At 44.1% G+C, this 20,371-nt stretch overlaps 1 protein-coding gene across 1 annotated transcript; it reads right to left on the reverse strand.

Annotated features, from left to right (window-relative positions):
- Window positions 1–233: 233 nt before the first annotated feature.
- Window positions 234–734, reverse strand: LOC112880921. The gene has a single exon (XM_025945647.1). The coding sequence runs from the start codon at window positions 732–734 to the stop codon at window positions 234–236; it is 501 nt and encodes a 166-aa protein (XP_025801432.1).
- Window positions 735–20,371: the final 19,637 nt, after the last annotated feature.

A 20,371-nucleotide genomic window follows, 5' to 3' on the forward strand; every position in this document is an offset into this window, starting at 1 on the left:
ATTCAAATAGTGAGAAAAAGCAAAATTTGAAAATTCAAATATGAGATAATCACCTATTTACCTTCGGTAAGAGCTCATTGTTTTGAGTCCAACGAGCAGGACTTTCTCCGGCGTGTTTACTTTGTTGATAGGGCATCTGGTCTGGGAGAAACAAGCACGGATGGTTGTACGTCCTTCACCTTCCACACCTTTTTTGTTTTCTTCGGTGTTGCTGGTGTGGCTGGTGGTTGTGTCTATGCGGACTTCGGGGTTTGTTGCTTCTTTGGTTTGTGTCTCTGGGCTTTCCACTCCCCGGACCTCTTATCCATTCTTTCTTGGTCTTCTTTTATGAGTGCCTTCATGAAGGTGATGAGGCTATCCATCTTATGTAGCGTCAATTCGACCTCCTTAATGCCTTGTGGATTTGGCCCATATTTGATTTTGATCATGGAGCATTGCTCCGTCTTCGGATGAAAAGGGAACATTTCTTCCTTGCCGTTGATGTTGAAGCAGATCTCTCTAGCTCCTACATTGATCGTTGCTCTAGCAGTGCTCAGTAATGGCCGCCCTAGGATGAGCGGGGTTTCCTTGGATATATCCATGTCGAGCTCCACGAAGTTGACAGGGATGAAGTAGTCCCGAACCTTTACCCGAATGTCCTCTGCTTCCCTTCTCGATAGCGAACTGAGGAATTGGCCAGTTGGTGTTGATGTGAGATGAGTGAAGTTTAGCTTGTTGTAGATGGCCTTGGGCATCACGCTAACACTAGCCCCAAGGTCGCACAAGGTGTGCCCGAAGTGCTGTGTGCTCCAATCCAGCATGTGATCGTTGGCACCCTGGATCCTTCTTTTCCAGAGGTTGGTTGAGTATAGTTGCGCTACACTCTTCTAAGAGCTTGACAACCTCTGTGGTGGATAGTGGGCGCTTGTTGTTGATCATGTCCTTGATGTACCGAGCATACGTTGGTACATGAATCATGTCCAACAAGGGCACGTTGACATGTATCTTCTGGATCATCTCAACAAAATGGGCGAACTGCTCGTCCACCATGTTGCACTCATTATGAACCAATTTTGACCGTCAAATCCTGCATAAAAATGGAATAAAACCACATGCTAACATTAGAATAGGGTCGCTATCTAACGGATCCCACATATGTTGGTATTAAAATGTGTGTAGGTAAATTTGGACTAAAAATGCATGAACAGAGCAAGCATAATCCAAGCTACGAAAGCTCAGCCAATCAGAGACAAGCACACAAATCAAAGGGCCCATAAACCAGGCCAAATCGACCTAGAAACTTGCCATGCATGAAGATAAGGAAAAGGGACTGACCTGTTAGCCTCCTAGCCAAAGTTGGTGGCCAGGGGTCGGCCAAACTGGCTCTAGCCCCCCTCGCCTCTAGCTTCCACGTGGCAGCCCCTACTGAAGTCTAGAAGTCGGTTCTGTATGCCTTGACGAGTTTGCCGGCCAGGAACTGCCTCATTCACACCTATAAATATGAGGGGAGGGGCTGCTAATTGAGACACACAACTCACACTCCTCTCTTGCGCTTACACTCCCATACTTGAGCTTTAGGCGCACCTTAGAGGCTTAGTGCTGTCTAGGTAGTGCTTAGAAAATAGGGAGAGAGGGAAGTTGGGGAGGTGCCGGGTTTGTCTGCCCTCGACGCTCTCCTCCAGCTTGTACCTCGACTGATGCTTATTAATCACAGTAAGTATTGGTGATTTCTTTTGTGCTTTAGTGTGTTAGTTAATATTAGTCTAGTCCCCTAGCTATTTACAGGATCAATCGTTCACTAGTTTAGTGGGTGCTCTAGTCTAAGGCTTCTGATAGAGATGGATGTCCTTGATCAATTCTAGAGTTAGTAAAAGACGGTGTAGATGTGGTGTTTGGACTAGACTTTACCTGCCGGTTGTGGTATATCCCATGGTTAGATGAGGTAGGTAGCAGGTGGTGATAACTTTGTCTACTTAGTGTAACCCTTACTATTCAGGTATATCACAATCCATGTATTGCTGGAGCAGACCAAATTTTATCTAGGGAGAAGCCAGTATCCCGAAGTAAACAATTAGGATAGTTCTATCTTATCTTAGATTCTAGCCTTAGAAATCCTCTCTACCCCTTTCCCTTATACAGTGTGGTGTCCTTGGATGAACCTGAACCTTAGATAATATACTCACATTTCCATGTGGATTACAATACCTTGGAATATTTCTAGGTGAAAGCTACAATGGTATCTGTACGCTTGCAGATTTATTTGTGATTGCTAAAATACCCAACAAGCTTTCCAGCGCCGTTGCTAGGGAACGGTAGCTATATTCTCTTCGAACCAAGTTCGTCCTTGTATCTATTTTTTCTTTGATTCTATCTCTACCCACACTATCAATGGAGAGTCTATCCATCCAACAGCTCTCCGTCTCTAGGGGCGAGTTCTATGAGCCTTCACAATCTTCAAAATGATTCCTTTCATCTGGCTACGAACTCCGTCCTGGCTTTATAGCCATGGTTTGAAATCGACCCTTCTCTAGGGTGATTAATGTAGAACCCTACAATCATTTGCAAGAGTTCAAGGAACTATGTTTGTGCCTGGTAATCCTAGGCATGACACAGGAAACCTTGCGGTGGAAGTTGTTTCCTTTCTCTCATAGAGAGGGCGGAGCAATGGTACACCCGTACGATAGGGAGTATGAGCGGTGATTGGGAAGAACTCCAAATTGAGTTTTGTTACTCATTCTCCCTTATAGAACGCATAGACTCTCTACCGATTGACATCCTCAATTTTGATCAATTAAAGAAGAAGTGCATAGGTGCAGCATGGGCGAGATTCTCACCCCTTTTGGCATCTAGCCCAAACTTGTATACCTGATGATATATCATTGGACATCTTTTGCTTGGGTTTAGATATGAAATCTTCCCTAGACCTCGACATCGCCGCCAAAAATTCGTTTGCACACAAAACTCCGATGGAAGGAAGAGAGATCCTAGATCACCTCTTAGAAAACTCTTCTTTTCCTACCGACCATAACGAACCCCACCGAGAGAAATCCGAGTCAAGGCATGCGAGTCTGTCAACAGCCAAATTCGAGCTTTCACCTTTCATAACCCAAGATTCATCTGTTGAGCCCTCTCCCGAACCACGAATACCGAAGGAAGAAGAAATTCAACCTTCAGAGTTCTCTTCCCGATTCGAGGATGATCCTTCAGGAAACATTAGAAACACCTCGAATCATCTAAGGCACAAGAAGCCTACGCCATCGTTGTGTCTTTATGAGACCGTCGATAAAGTTTTCCACCATGCAACCATAGTGGATTGATCGAAGGAGGTAAAGCATATTTCCGAAGTAATTCAGATTAGTACAATTTCCACAACCATCCCTTGTACTATGAGGTGAAATGCCGTAGAAGCCCTTCATGATCCTGCTGCCGAGGCTTGTATCATATCCGAATACCTCATGAACACTCCTATGGGTAACAAGTCTCAAATACCTTAGAAGTCCCTTAGGACTCTTCTTTGAATGTCGGGGGATCGCAAGGGATGTGCCGATCACCATAGATAAAATCGAAGTGTGCTTAGATTTCTACATCTATAATGTCATATATTTTGATCTCCTCCTAGGCTACCCTCTAGAAAAACTTCTTCAGAAAAATGTATCTCAAGGGAGCCTAGATGAAAAGCTTAGGGAAACCGGTTCTGCCAGCGCTACCACTTATTTAGAAAATCCTATGGCGAAGCCTCTTCCCAAGAAAAAACCGCTCGAGAAAATGATGCAAGTATCTCCATTCGTATCATCTGAGCTTGTTCACTTTGAGGTTACAAAATCTGCCAATCCCAAAGAGTACAACTTCGAAGAAATCCTTCACCTTTGTGAAGATGAAGAATCATCATCACCCTTGCTCGACTTTGAGCCTCATCCCGCTGGTCGGGAGTGACTGTTAGACCCAGGCCTACAGGACTACGCAAATGGCCTACATCTTACAGGATAAGAGGTCGGACTGTAACACCCTACGTGTTTAGAACCCTAAGCATGAAAATCTAAATATAGCATCATGCATAATAACCTAGAATCATTGAAACAATGCATTTAATTATGTGTGTGCATATGCATGTGTATGAATGTGAATGTGCATGTGTATGTATGTGTGTATGTGAGACTTTTTCCTTTTGTGTTTATAACCTTTTCATGCTCCACAATTCATGACAAATATAGTATGACAACACACTCATATTTTAGTACCTTACAAAGTGTACTTCAAACACCAATTGCAAATTCAAAATTTAACACAAGAACTGACTAGTAATTCAAATCCTAGTAGTCTTGAATTTAAAATAACTTTTAAACTGTGGCTCTAATAAACTTTTGGCTAAAACAAAAGCTGTAGATTTTCAAATTCCCTACAATTTTCGTGTTTAAAGTTTTTCAAGTTTCTATGCAAAATTTTGAGAAAATTTAATTTGAATCCTATCCCTTCTCTCTCTCTCTCCCTCTCTCTTCTCTCCACACCCCTGCTTTGCCCCGGCCGGCAGAGAAGCACCGCCACGCGGCGGGGCATCCCTGCGCCAGCGAGCCACACGAAGGTGTGACCCCCAATGGGCCATGACCAGCCACTGACCATGCCTGCTGCCGGCGATTTGCCGTGCCCCGTGTCCCGCCACTGCCAACTCGCACGCGCCACGCGGCCGTCGATTTCCGACCGCATAGCCATGACGCGCCGGTGATGCCGCGCCCTTGCCGCGGCCTTGTCCCGGCCATGCCCCCCTGATCCGCTCGCAGCCAGCCCTACCTCCTCTGTGTGCCTATAAATGGCTGAGCCCCTGCTCACACACGTCCGAGTACCACCACCACCGCGCCATTAGCGCCGCCACTTGACCTCGCCATCAAGCCCCACTTTCTGCTCTTCCTCCGCCCAAACCAAGGCTCTAAACAGGTCGCCCTCGACCTACTGGTACTCCCCGACTTCCCTACGCTACCGTCCCTCGCCGGACTACCGCTGCCCGCCGCCCGCACCTCGCCGGAGCTCCTACTCACCGCCGGCAGCCCAACTCCGGCCACCCCATCCCCAAAAGAGCACACCAACAGGTTCCGCTCGACCTCCTCGTGCTCCTCCAACCCTTTCCCCTCACTGCCGACTAGTTTCCTCATCTGATTTTAGCCGGGAAATACCCAGCCCCGCTCAGGGACTACCTTGCAATCACCAATTTCTTTTTAGGGTCCTTTCTACTAGATCCAGGGATCTATCTATGAGAACTCGAGTACTTTTATTTTCAAGAGGCTGTCACTTGTAAAATCAATCTAAAATTATAGAAAAATTAGAAAAATACAAACTAAAATTTTTTGTTACCCTTGTAATGAATCCGACAACTTTTGCACAGATGGATGACCAGTCACAAACTATAACTTGATCTAAAATTGATCATATTTTAAATAGCCCATAAATGTATCTCTTGATTTAGGACAGTATTATAGATGATTTTTGGACTGTAAGCTAGTCTCTGCTTGTTAAGACTTATGTAAAAATCTCAAAGCCAGAACAAGTCGCTACGAGTAGTTTTTGTTGGACCTTATTTGACGTGCTATTTTGCTAGAGTTATTTGTTCATGCTATTCTACTGATATTTTAGGGTTGAATCTTTTACAGTAGAGTGACCTTGATGCCTAAATGCTATGGACAAAGTTTGAGAGCTTTTTACTTCTGTCTAACTTGCTCATATGTTTTTAATTAAGAAAAACTACATTAAATTAAAAGTAACTAGTTCTGGTGCTTAGAAAAATAAGAAATTTTAACCAGAGACTACCTTTGAGTAGATTATCATGTTGGAAAATTTTGAGACACATAAAATTTATGGAACTGCCTGTAGAAATAAATCTTGATTAATGTAGATGTATCTTGACTTATTTTCTATACTCGATATCTTGCACACTAAAACCTATAAAATTTGCAGTAGACTCACCATAAGTTTAGGAGTACTCAGTAAAATGTTGAGCACCAGTTTTTGCATGGTTTGTTCTGTATAAATGGATCTTGATCCTAGCAGTAGCTATTTGTATATTTTTCATGATTAAATTGCTAAATGAAAATGGCTAGAAATTTTACAGTGAGTTTGTACTTAAGTAATGTGCTTTGCATAAAAATCTCAACAGCAGAAACTATCAATATGACTTGTTTTGTTTTAATCCACGCTTACTCTTGAAAAATGCTCATTTATGAATTGACAAAACCACTCACTTACTTAATAAAGTTAATTAATACAAATACTTCTGGATAAATGACTGTCCAAGGAAAAGAAAATGAAGTGCTTTACAAGTTAACTTGAGTTTTGTTGAATTACAACTTTATAGTGAAATAGTTATTTATCTTGTACCATTAAAACAACTCATACATATGCATTCATATAGAATCGATGACTCATACAAATTTTAGTTCGCATTTTTCTGATTTTACTATTATTTTAGATTGATTTTACAAGTGACAGCTTCTTGAAAGCAAAAGTACTCGAGTTCTCACAGATAGGTCCCGGGATCTAGCAGAAAGGACCCTAAAAATAACTTGGCGATTGCAATGTAGTCCCTGGGCGGGGCTGGGCTGTTCCCGTTCGAAATCCGGTGAGAGGGAACTAGTTGGCGGCGAGAGGAAAGGGGTGGGGGAGCACGAGGAGGTCGAGGGAAATCTGTTGGTGTGCTTGGTTGGGGCTGGTGTGGCCGGAGTTGGGCTGTCAGCTGTGAGCAGGAGCTCCTGCGAGGTGCTGGCGGTGGGCGGCGGTGGTCCGGCGAGGGAGGGCAGCATGGGGAAGTCAGGGAGTACCAACAGGTCGAGGGTGACCCGTTTAGAGCCTTGGTTTGGGCGGAGGAGGAGCGGAAAGTTGGGCTCGACGGCGAGGTCGAGTGGCGGCGCTAATGGCGCGGTGGTGGTGGTACTCGGGCGCCTGTGAGCAGGGGCTCGGTGCAGCCCTTTTATAGGCACACAGGGAAGGGGAGTTGGAGCTGGGTGCAACACAATGGAGGGAGGCGTAGCTAGGACAAGGTCGTGACAAGGGCATGGCGTCGCCGGTGCGTCGTGGCTTGGCCGTCGGGAATTGATGGCCAGGTGGCACGTGCGAGTTGGCAGGGGCGCGGCAAAGCGCTGGTAGCAGGTCCAGTCGGTGGCGGGTCCAGGCCTATTGGGGGTCGCGCCTTGGCACGGCTTGCCGGGGCAGGCATCGTCGGCCAGGTGGCCGGCGGCCGCTGCCCCTTGACGGGAGTGTCAGACCTGGGCACATAGGACTATGCACGTGGCGTACTTTTCCTAGGATACAGGATGAGACATGGCCCATGCCCTACGACTGTTGTAACTACTCGTTGTGCAGGTAGGACTACTCATACAGTAGTGAAACTAGTCGGACATGGTAGGAAACTACCCGAGAAGTACTCGGGTAGGACTCCTGGACTTGTACCCGACTAGGACTTCCATGTAAACCTTCCCTTCGGACTATATAAGGACGGACAGGTGTGGCAGAACCAACCTGAATTACACCGGCTTAAGTACGCAAGTCCTCTCTCAAGGGCTCCAATCGTACTTCAAATGGTGTAACCTCTTGGCCTGTCGGGTTACGTCCCGATAAACCACCAAAAGCAGGATCAAACAAGGTACCTCGCACGAAGGCGAGTCCAGAGATACAATCGCCAACATATTTTACATCACAGATATTTATATTACAAGAGTTTTCAAAAGTAGCATAAGTTCTAAACTGATAGAAATTATTACAAACCAGTTTTAAAGTTTCAAGTTCACAGCAGCGGAATTTAAATTATGATAACTATACACATCGCCAATACGGACATCATGCTAAGCCCTGACATGACATCACTCGGTATGATCAGTGTTGGCCGGGAACGGGTCTCATTCCACGGATCAGCCATCAGGAAGAGCATAGGGCCATGGCATGGTAAGAGTAGGGTCTTCAGAGACATTACCTGAAATAAAGTCATATTGCAAGGCTGAGTATTCTAATACTCAGCAAGACTTACCCGGAATTAGGTATACTTAGCCCATAACTAGACCATGGAGGCTTATAATGGTTTTGGGTTTGATTTCAGCTGAAAAGCAACAAAGAGTAGATCCTTAGTTCTAAATTTTAGCTTTCAGGTTCTACTTGATTATTCAATCTAAGTAAGCAACTATAGCTACTCAAACATGGTAGATCTTTCTCATCAAACATCATCTTTCATCATCATTAAGTTGTTCTTATTACTCTATGTGGTAGAAGTATTAAGCAGTCTCAATCTCCACGAGAAACGGACGATTCTGAATCGAATTTCAACCCTTGCAAGGTAAACCTAACTCACACACTTGGAACACCGACAGGTTGTTCCAAAGCAACTGTTTGCCTTTCATTCCGGGTCATGGAACAATGCCACCACAAGCGACTGCAGGACCATACGCACATCCAATGTGCAGGACATACGTCTACAGCACGACTGTATGATCGTACTCCTGTCTGCTTTGCAGAACGTACTCCCACATGTCGGTGTGTGTAAACATAAAATAAAAGTCTAGTGGTAGGGGACGAGTCCACTTCTCGGGCCGATTGATTACTAGGCTTACCGCTTACCATATTTTATGACATGTGGCTAGTACTTTCAAATGCTTAACTGCCACTACCACACTGCGACCTTAACCAAATTCATCAACACAGACGGGGTAATCTTCCAAGTCATGATACCGCACATGACCCCGTCCATCATCCTTATAGTGATTGCAGAATAGTAAATATTCAACTCCTATATCGCGCGAGTGACAGGAAATCACCCGACTTCTACCGGTCCTATTAGCAGAGCATCTATGCGATAAGGACTCAGGCACAATACATAGGTTCCTAGGATTCATGCATTTAGGGTTTCATTTCAACTTCTAGACTTAATGGAAGATATAATATATAAGTATAAGATTGCATAATGTAGTAATTTGAAATACTAGGTTATGCACCGGGGTTTGCCTTCACTGGAGAGGCTGGGGTCAGGGACGTTAATAAATTCTTCCGAACTCGGGTTCAGGGCTTCAGTTAAATCTCCGATGATGTTCCCGGTGTCTTCCGAGATTTCTACTTCGGGTTCCGGGAGAATCTGATAATTTCCATCGGCGAGAAGCGTTGAGTCTACATGTGATGTAAATGATGCAGTTTAGAAGATGCATAGACTTTTATTCTATTTCACAATAAAGTTGCAATCCAACGAAAATATAGTTCACTCATCAAACATATCATTTACTCTTCTACTGGGCAGTCATTTATCGAGTATAAACTAAATTACCTAGTTACATTAAGTAACATAGTTGTTTACCCTAAACATTTAAACTAACTGCATTAGATAGCATGTTTGGTTATCTTAAACAATTACACTAATTACATTTAACAACTTTATTTATTTGACTAGCTAATTATCTCTAATAACCCTAGGTTAGTATTTAATTATGGACTTACTGAACCCTAAGTTAAGAATATAGCATTATCATACCAAGTTTTATTTATTCTGGTTGTTCTACACCTGATCATAGGTTGAAAATTTGTGGACATGTTACACTACTCAAGAGAAACACCTCAAAATATTTTCATAATTTTTCATGAACTAGAGCTATAGTTCATGAATTTCCTTTGAATCTAAGCTTAAATTCATTACTGAATTGATACTAGGATTCTGACTCTCAAACTTTTATCTTGGATTATTTATTCTGAAACAAAGCTAAGGTAAAATTTTCAGCTATAAACATGAAGATATGCATCTGGAATTAAATTATGAAACTTGTGTCAACATCAAGCAAAGTTATTTAAACATCATAGTTAGACGACTATTTTGAGCTTCCAAATTTTACACAGTTCTATTTATGGCACATGAATATCATGTTTCAAATTTGAGCTTCAGCACTGCTGTGGATCAAAAGATCTAATTAAAGTACCCATTATATACTAATTAAATTGCAGTACAAAATACACATATTCATCAAATGATCACAATACAAAAGTTGTAGAATTTAACACAAGGATTCAAACCCAACTGGTTTGATATTTTTCTGAATTTTCTACAATTTTCTACACATTTTTGAAGTTCACAGCTTTTGAATTGGGGGGGCTCTGTAATCTTGCAGGAAGACCCTTGGAACTTGTCAAATCATTTCAAATAAGCCCTTGGCTCGTCGGGGAAGAAGGGCAGGGACATCGCCGGCCAAATTCCAGTGAGGGGAGCGGCGGGGGGTGGAGAAGGAGTGGTCAGCGAGCATCAGTAGCTCAAGGCGCACCTTCTAGGGGTCTTGGGAAGGGGAGGGGATGACCGGAGGTGGGGTTCTCACGGCGGCCGAGGTGGCGGCGGAGAGGAGCTCGTCGGCGAGAGGATTCCGGCGAGGAAGTGGGGCAATGCTCCGGTCCAGAAGCGGCAACAAGAGGAGAGGAAGCTATTGGTGTGGTTGAATTGAACAGAGAAGGAGCGGAGGGAGGGGTTCGACGGGGACAGGAGCTCACCGGAGAGGAGGGGAACGACGGCGACAGGAGCTCACCGGAGAGGAGGGGAACGACGGCGGGGTGGTTCCGGTGGAAATCCGGCCATGAGGAGTGGCCTGGGAGTGTCAGTGAGGTGAGGGAAAGATCCCCAGGGGGTCGTAGTGTGCAATGGGAGGCGGACGGCGGCGGCCCACGGCGAACAGAGGGTCGCCGGAGTGGAAGAAGGAGGCGGCGGTGGTGTTCGGGGCTCGGGGTGCGCGCGGCAAGGGAAAGAGAGGGAAACGGATTGAGTGCAGTCTGTTGGTGCTACTGGGCAGAAGAGGGAAGGAAGAAGAGCAGACGCGGGCACGGGACACGGCAGCGGCGAGGTGGCAGCCGGGTGGCGCCCGGGTTGGCGTGGCGTGCTCGGGAAAGGCCAGCAGGGGAGGGAAGCAGGACCAAGGAAGGGGGAGACCGACGTGTGGAGTTTGCCTGAGCAGGAGGTGGTGCCGGGGAGGAGCTGGAGCGGCGGTGAGCGGCGCTGACAACCGGTGGCAGGGAAGCAGAGCAGGGGAGCAGAGGGGCGCCAGAGGAAGAAGAAGAGGGGAGGGGGTCCGATGGACTCGTTTGCGAAAACAGAAAAATGACCAAAATAGAAGTTGTAGAATTTTTCGAACCCTACAACATTGCTTTAAGGTTCAAGTTCAAAAACCTAAAGTACAATGCTTTATTTTACAACTTTACACTCAAATCAAACTTAATAAAGTTTTATCCTTATTAAGGTAAATTTCTTATAATTTTGGACCTAATTGCAAGTTTTCCTGTAATGTCATGATTACTTGCATTCTTACACTTTAGCCCTTAGTAACTTCAAAAGTTACTTTTGTAATTCAACTACTTGCATAAAAGGACTTGTACTTTTGTAAAATTACATAAATACCCTTATTTTCATAACTTTACTCAAATTTCACACCATTCAAAACATACGAAACATTCTTCCTATTGGTTTGCTATATTTAACACCTAGGGTGTCACAACAGGGACCCCCTCCAAATAGAGGAGATCATCCGATCACTACCTAAGGCAATACAAACCACACAGGACGTAGGGTATTACACTCTCGGCACCCCGAACCTATCCAAACCTTGTGTTCCGCACCTTCAAGTTCCTAATCTCAGCGACACCCTACCTACGTACAAACTCACCACCTCGAGGGTATCCCTGGGCCAAAAGAGAAAGAGAGGGAGAAAAAGAAATGCATTCAAATGCATTTGAAAATTAATTTGAAATTTAAATTCAAATGGAAGACAAGTAATAGAACAATGCAATGCGGCATGAAATGCACAAGACCTATATTTCCTTACATTTCTTTTTATGGTTAAGTAAATTATTATTAATTCATGGTAAATATTCTAAACCTAAAAGAATTTGAATAAAAACCTTATGGATCCTGAAGATAATCTAGCAAAGTTTATTTAGGTTCCTAATTTGAAAATTAGGGTGTTACACAGATGTTGGAGGTCTTGGTGGTGTGTTTGTGGGGGGTCTCCTCTCCTCCTTTTATAGTCCTCCAAGGTCGGTTCCCGTGAGAATTATGTATGGAAACACTGTGAACTGCCTTAGGGAAGCGTGGGGTTTACTTCCCACCAAAACTAAGCGAGATGGGATGCCGTCTAGGTTAGGCCGAACCTGGGGTTCGGCCAACCCCTGGATGCCCCCTCTCGCGCCGCCTTTCATCCATGACACTGCCAGGTGGGTCCCCAAGTTGGTACATGGTGGTTGGCGGTAAGTTTAGGCGGTTCCCTCATATTTGTGGGCCCTTGAATCCGTGTGCCAGCCTCTGATTGGTCGGAGGTGTGTTTCTTGGCCTCTTGGGTTGATTTGCTTTAGGATGTAGGCCCTCCAATTCTTGTGCTCTTATAGAATGCTTTGAAATGTACTTTTCTCTTTATTTGAGCATGGTTTTCCTCCGTATGCAGGTGTGGTCTCCTGCAAGCAATGATTCACCAACACTTGTGGAATACGTTAGTAATAACTTCTACCACTATTGTTGATGTTCATTCTTTACGTGTTTATCTAGGAGTTGATGGCGTAGATTTTGTACTTAAGAGCCGTCAACAACCATCGCGATAGGTACATCGGAGAAGACTGCAACACACGACTTAGACATGTCGGTTCAATATCTTCTTGTTTGCACAGTTAGCCCAGATGGTGATTCCAGACGGTATGGACAAGTCATGCGCACAGCTGAGAAAGAACACGAACAAATCTACAGTCATCCACATGCTATCAACTCGTACCGATCCCATACCGTGCACCAATCTATACATCGTATATGAACATATTGCAAAACCCTAAACAAAGCATATCTCTATATGCGCATACAGACCAAAAGCTAAACATGATCGCTCTGGTACCACTGTGAGGAAATAGAAATGCTACGCTAGCACGAATTTAGAATTCTACCGCATTCCACAAGGATCTCATGTAAGCAGATGATCATGGATCATTACCACTAGACGCGTAACGCAGCGGAAGTAGAGTTGGGGTAGCTCGCCCCAACATAGTCGCGCGTTGGTAAAGAGGAAGCAGATAGCAGCTTGCAGCTCCTCCTCCTTGTCCCACCGATCAGCACCACAGCAACGCTGTAGTGCCTCCTCGAAGTCCACATGGACGAGGCAGGAACATCTATCACTAGTGTGCTAGCACCGCGCACTTGGCTAGGGCTTAGTCGAGAAGAGAGGCGATGGCGGCTAGGGTTTGTGGCGCAAGAGCATTGGCCTCCCATAGCCCCACCCCTCATTATATAGACCCCACTAATGGGTTATCACGCTGGAGGCCCATTAGGGTTCTAATCCTTCTTGGAACAATATCCGGCCCACGCATGATTTCCTCTTGGGCATATCACCAACAGTAGGTAGGGTGTCGCCGAGATCAGGAACTTGAAGGTGCAAGCAACACAAGGTTTAGATAGGTTCGGGCTGTGATGTGCGTAATACTCTATGTCTGAATGTAGTTGTTCTGACTTGTGCTATCTATGCCTTTGTCAGTGCAGGATATGATCTTGCGCGATTCGTCTCATGGCTGCCCCGCCCAAAAGACGATGAGCCGGCTGCCCAAGAGGTGCTAAGTTCCGCTAGTGAGGAGGCATTTCAGAGCCCCCCGTGTAGGTTGCGAACCATTGCGTGAAAGCGCAAAGCCATCATCCACGCTGATGATGATGACAACAATGATGAACAGTAGCATGAGTAAGTATACTTGTCGATTTGCTGATTTATCTGCCTGTCTTGCTGCCTCTTGAGTACTGATCTGTCAATAACCCCAAGCCCCCAAGGCGAGGGGTTGATGAACAACTGGGTGAGGGGAACCTGGTGCCTGGGCAATCTACACCCTCAGCCTCCAAGGATACCACCCCCATCAGTCGAAAAGTTATAGCAGCGCCCAAGGGACTTGTTGTCCTGAAGGCGATCGCCTTGAAGATATCTTCTCGGTAAGTACTGGGGAATTTCTGTGTAGTGATTTTTGTAAGTTCGTAGATACATATTTGACTAGTCTTGGCATTATTCTGCAGAAAATCCTCTATTGATCAGAGCTCGGAGTTGTCTGGTGCTACACCTGTGAGCAGGGGTCAAGACCTATCAGACCCGGGGCTATGGGACTGTGTACATAATGTAGTTCATACAGGATTAGGGGATAGGGTATGTCCTATACCTTATCTATGTTGTACTCTACTCGCATGCGAAGTAGGACTAGCCGGTACAGAAGGAAACTACTCGAGTTGTACTCGAGTATGATTCCTAGGCTAGTGTCAGAGTAGGACTCATGTAACCCTGTCCTCCCGGATATATAAGGGCAGGCAGGGACCCCCTCAAAATATCAATCAACACCCAAGGCAATACAAACCACTAAACAGGACGTAGGGTATTACGCACATCGCGGCCCGAACCTGTCTAAACCTTGTGTTGCTTGCACCTTCGAGTTCCTGATCTCGGTGTCACCCTACCTAAAACTTACCACCTCGAGTATACCCCTCGGTGGGCAGGCGGTAAAACACCGACAAGACCCTCTACACGAGATTCAACCTGCCCTGACTACTCCAGCCTTCGAGCCGGAGAAGTCTATTGATGCTGCAGTGCTGGAGGAGCCTTCCTGCAAGATCCTGCATCCCGCACCTGTCGTGACAAGCGAAATATCAATCAACGAGGGTGCGGAGCAAAGCGGAGGAGATGAACTCGTTGTGGCTGATCAGGCGGCTAAGTCATCAGCCCCCAAGTAGAAAAGCCTAGACCGAGTAGAAGAAATCCCGCCCACACCTGTGAGTCTTTAAGATACGGACATTGCTGCAGTAGGCGCGACGAGAATCCTAGGATCATTGAGGTGGCGGAGCAGTTGCAACAGAACATACCAGAGGGCCCCACTACCGGCACCTCGACTTCTGAAGGTAGTCGTTTTCTGTTTTCAATCAACGAAGTGCCTAATCTGACTCTAGAATTGCTTGTAGATCCTCTTCTACATCCAGATAAAGTATCCCACATGCTGGAGTTTGGACATCATTTTGTAGAGTACACCAAGGTATGTAGTCGAACTTCGTGTAGTGTATAATTTGTTGATAGTTTCGTCTTGACACCGTGGCTTTTGTTGAGTAGGATCTGATCCAACGCTCCAAGGAGAAGTCCCAAATGTTTGAGAGCCATGGGTGATGGGCTTCACCGTGCAGATCTCCTGGAGAAACAACTCACTAAGGAGAAGAATAAGATCTCCCAGCTCTAGGAGCGCCTTGATTCCATCATATCAGCTCAACGGAACCAGATCATGGATATTCAAAGAAAGTATGATGCATCACCAAAGACTTGGCTGCTTAAAACCAAAGTAAGTGTAGCTGGCCTATCTCCGAGTTGTAGCTTCATCTCGAGTAGTTATTTTGATTGTTCCAGCTGAGTACTGACTGGAAGTGTGATATATATCACCTTTCAGAACAAAAGGAGCACCTTCAGCAAGCCTTTGATCATTTTTCAAATGAATTATGCAGATCTTGCTGAAGAGCACAAGACTGTCACCAAGCAGCTCCAAGATGCAGAGAAGCAACTGGTGGCCAATATGCAGAAGATCCAAGCGTTGAACCACGACAAGGTGCGAAAATAGAAAGAATTCGACAAGCTTGAGGCCTCTGCACGTGCTGTATTGACATGGTGGACCCCACAGTTGATGGTCGTACCTTGCTAGAGCGTCTCCGGGATGCTCCATGGAGCATTGTTGGGTATGCTTCCAGCGCTATCAAGGTCATGTTGACGCATGTTCTTGGACTCGTCAAGTCGTATCATCCGACCATGGACATAAACCTCTTGAGGATGGTGCTACTGAAAGCTGCATGGAGGAGAAGTTCACCAAGTACCGTCAGGAGGTAGAGCCTGTGGCCTACCAGATTGTTGATGGCATGGACTTGTTTTAGATTGCTGTGTAGCAAAAACATTTATCCTTTCTTGTAATATATTGTGTGATATGCCTTTCAAATTGTTCAAAGTACTCTTGGATGAGTGGTACTCACAATCGTAAAGTTCTTGTTAGGGTCCTTTCTCTAGATCTAGGGACCTATCCGCGAGAACCCGAGTACTTTGTGTTTCAAGAGGCTATCACTTGTAAAATCAATCTAAAATCCTAGAAAAATCAGAAAAATGCAAACTAAAATTTGTTATGAACCTCTTTATGAACCCGACTACTTTTGAATAGATGGATGACTAGTTAATAACAAAAACTTGATCTAAAATTAATCTTATTTTAAATAGCCCATAAATTAATCTTGTTTTTGGACTATAAGCTAGTCTCTACTTGTTAAGACGTGTAAAAATCTCAAGGTTACAACCTGTCCCTACGAGTAGGTTTTGTTGGATCTTGTATGATGTGCTATTTTACTAGAGTTATTGGTTCATGTTGTTTTACTGATATTTTAGGCTTAAAACTTTTACAGTAGAGTAATTTTGATGCACAGAAGCTATTGATAAAGTTTGGAACCTTTTACTTCTATCTAACTTGTTAGATGTTTCTAGTTAAGAAAAACTATATTAAATAAAAGTAACTAGTTCTGGTGCTTAGAAAAATATGAAATTTTAACCAGAAACTACCTTTGAGTAGATTATTATGTTGGAAAAGTTTGAGACACAGAAACCTTATGGAACTATCTATACAAACAAATCTTGATTAATTTAGATGTATCTTGACTTATTTTTTATGCTCTGAATCTTGAACACTAAAACCTGAAAAATTTACAGTAGGCTCACCATAAGTTTAGGAGTACTCAGTAAAATATTGAGCACCGGTCCTTGCAAGAGTTGTTCAGCATAAAATGATCTTGATTCTAGAAGTAGCTGTTTAATATATTTTTATGATTAATATACTGAATGAAAATATCTACAAATTTTATAGTAAGTTTGTTTCTAAGTAAATTACTCTACATAAAAATCTCAACACCAAAAACTATCTTATACAATAGTTATGAATAATCCATGTTTGATCTTGAAGAAATTGCACTTTTGAAATAATAAAACCCCACTTACTTAATGAAGTTAATTACCTTAACTTGTACTCTACAAATGACTGCCCAAGGATTTGTAAAATATGTGCTTCACAATGAAAGTTGAGTTTTGTTGGATTGCAACTTTATCGTGAAGTTAATAAATCTTTACCACCACAATAAATCCTACATGTGCATTTCATATAGATTCGACTACTCTCGCTGACGGAACGTACGAGCTGGTGCCCGAGTTCATGAAGGAGTAGCAAGAAGCTCAAGCTATTCGAACTGAAGCCGCCGAAGACCCGAACCAACATTCGGAAGAGCCCAAGGCTAACTTTGCCCAGAAAGGCAAGCCCCGGAGCATAACCCATGTTTCAAACTTATTCCATGTTGTTATATTATTTATTTGTGCATTAAGTTGTAGGAGTTGAATGAAACCTTAGATGCATGATCCTAGGTACCCATGCTATGAATACTAGTTGAAAGGTACGATAGTTGCCATGCTAATAGGTTTGGTAAAAGTCGAGTGATTGCGTGTCACTCGCGAGAAATAGGAGTTGCTTGTTTACTTTATGTTGGAATCATAAGGTCGACGGGCGAGGCTGTGTTACGATATTCATGTTCATGTTGAGGCCCCATTTGTATGGCGAAAATGGCTAAGGTTGCATTGTGTGGTAGTGGTGGTTAAGCGTTTGAATGTACTAACCACATGCCGAGAATATGGTAATCGGTAAGCTGAGTAACTGATCGGTCCGGCAAGTGGACTTTACTTTCACCCCCTGTATTTGTTAGACACGCACCGGGTGCAGAGCTAGGCTCTATAATCGCGGGGGGTGACCCTGATCCACGATACGGAAAGAAAAGCAAAAGGCTGCTTGGGATGACTCTTCGGTGCTCCAAGCGTGTGTGTTAGGTTTCCCTTGCAAGGTTAAGAAATTTGATTCGAACCGTCCGTTTCTCGCGGCCATTGAGACTGCTTAATACTTCTGCCACATAGAGTAACAAGAAGAATCATGGCTATGTTAATGAATATGGTTGGATGCAAAATCAATTCTTTCCAACATGTGTGATGTTGGATAGTTGCTCACTTAGAATGGTTAATGGAACTAGAAGTTTTGAAGCTAAAACTTGAAAGCAAGGACTCACTCTTAGTTGCTTTTCGGCAAAACAAACCCCTCAAGCCAAAAGCCTTGCATGTCTAGGAGTCGGCTAAATATATTCCACTAGTCGGGTAAGCCTTACTGAATATTAGTATACTCAGCCTTACTTGTGGCATTATTTTCAAGTGTGTCCTTTAAAGATATGATAGCGGGTTTGACTTGACCTTGTAATTTGCCGTCTCGTTGGTCTGTGGAATGGGATCTATCCCCAGCCATCAATGACTCTGCCGAGAGATGCTACGTATAGGCTTCATCATGGCATCCGAATTGATGATAGATGATCGAGTTTTTCGCTGCTTATGAACTCTGAATAAAGCTTTCATACTTAAACTTTGAAGTACTTTCTCAATTCAAACTCGGTTTCTAATTATAAATTCATGTCGGACTTTGTGATGTAAAATTTGTGGAATGTTATAATATCTGGACTAACCTTCGCGTGGGTTTAATGTATGTAATGTTTCGATCGAAGTCCCTGTGGTTGGATCAGGATTTTACCTGACAGACTATCCAGTTACTCCATTTGAAGTGCGAGTTAGCCCTGATTACCCTAGTGGTGATGGTTAGCGCACTTGAGCTGGATTAATTCGGACGGTTCTGCCACAGGTGGTATCAGAGTGAAATGCATACACCAGATGATGCGAACCCGTTAGGGTTTGTTCCCGATCTTTCGGTGAGAGGGGATGGATAACTCGATTGGTGGATGGAGACGACGTTCACGGCCCGACTACAGCCTTCCAAGGATGCTGCGCCTTAGCAACCGATACACCACCTCCAATGGCTGCTGCGATCTTGTGGAGTGCAACACCCGGCCACTAGGGCACTTGTCCTGCAAGCAATCGAAGAACAAGCAAGAACAAGTAGAACAAGCAACTCAATTGCAAATATGGAGATAAGAACCAATCTAAAATCACAAAGGTGGGGTTCTGAATCAAGTAGAACGGATGGTCTAGCCGACACATGCATCTACAAGCAAGTAGCAATGGCTAAACTTTCAACAAAACAAAACCCGATCTGTTCGTGGTGGCTATGGAGGTATATGAGAGGGTAGAGGATGACCAGGACGTGGTGGAGGTCATCCCTAAACCCTAGGATGCGCCCCTATTGGGCCCCAATTGATACACGCCCCATCGGGCCAAAATCAGGTGACGCAGCACCGTGGACAGAAAAGGTCTTTATAGTAAATCAACGATTGTGGCCGCCTCGGAGAAGATATGGACATGAGTCCGGATCCATATGAAATTAGACTTTATAAGCTTTCCGTGAAGTCCAAGAACTCCCCAATTGGAGTCCTATGAAGTCGTGGCAGCCGTTACAACTTGATTCTGTCCTGCAGTCCGAATCCAATATCCAAAACATGTTGGATTTGGACTCTTCCTTTCCTTGCACCAAAAGTGACGTGGTGGCCTGGTGGAGAATATTGGGAAGACTTGGGCTTGGTCCCCAATCTATTTCTTTAGTCCTCCATGTTTTCGATGTAATTTCCACACACGGCTTTATCCAGTCAAGTAATTCTGAAAACGAGAATGCACAGAAATCATCGTGCAGCATTAATTGTTCAAATGTATCAAATTTAATCTTGATATGGAGTTGATTCACCTTTGGACAAGAAGGCACTAATATGGTCGTATCCATGCTAGTGATGTCCTCATCATTCTCCCCTTCTTGGCTGCAAACCGTCCTCGGTTTGGCGTTACGAGTGTTGTTCAGTAATGGAGTCTTTTCAAATTCTTTCAAATATAATCTTGAAACTTCCAATAAAATACAAGGCAGCAAGATTTGCTCCCCTTCTTGAAAATTGACCGGCAACATGTTATCAATAGCAAAGAAACTCGATATGGTATAATTAGTTTCAATGCAAGTCATTTGCTGATCGCTTTGAGGCACTCTTAAAGGAGGTTTCAAATCTAAATAAATGTACACCCGACGCACCATGTACTCTCCACGAGTGTTATATTTTCCAATTCCATAGAATGAACAATGATCAAAACATGGCGAAATGCAATTCTGAAATAATTTCTTCTCTAAACAATCTAGATTGCAAAGAATATCAAAATCAATGTAACCCAAAGTATTCAAACATGATATGAGTTTCAGCTCTTCGTTCTCATTATTAACGCAACGAACATGAGGAAAAGCAACATGTTCATCATTCAAATCAGATTGCACATGTCCATGTACTAGTTGTGTGGTAGATTTGAGTGAAGTATAATCACACAACTCCTCTTTATCACAAGGATCAACAAACAAATCACCATGTAACAAAGGCAAATCAGCA

This window comes from Panicum hallii, chromosome 2, assembly GCF_002211085.1.
Source record: "Panicum hallii strain FIL2 chromosome 2, PHallii_v3.1, whole genome shotgun sequence".
NCBI classification, from domain to species: Eukaryota; Viridiplantae; Streptophyta; class Magnoliopsida; order Poales; family Poaceae; genus Panicum; species Panicum hallii.

What these genes read in the sequence shown, in the direction of transcription:
- LOC112880921 (XM_025945647.1), bottom strand. Translation starts at nt 734, where the DNA reads ATGCCCAAGGCCATCTACAACAAGCTAAACTTCACTCATCTCACATCA.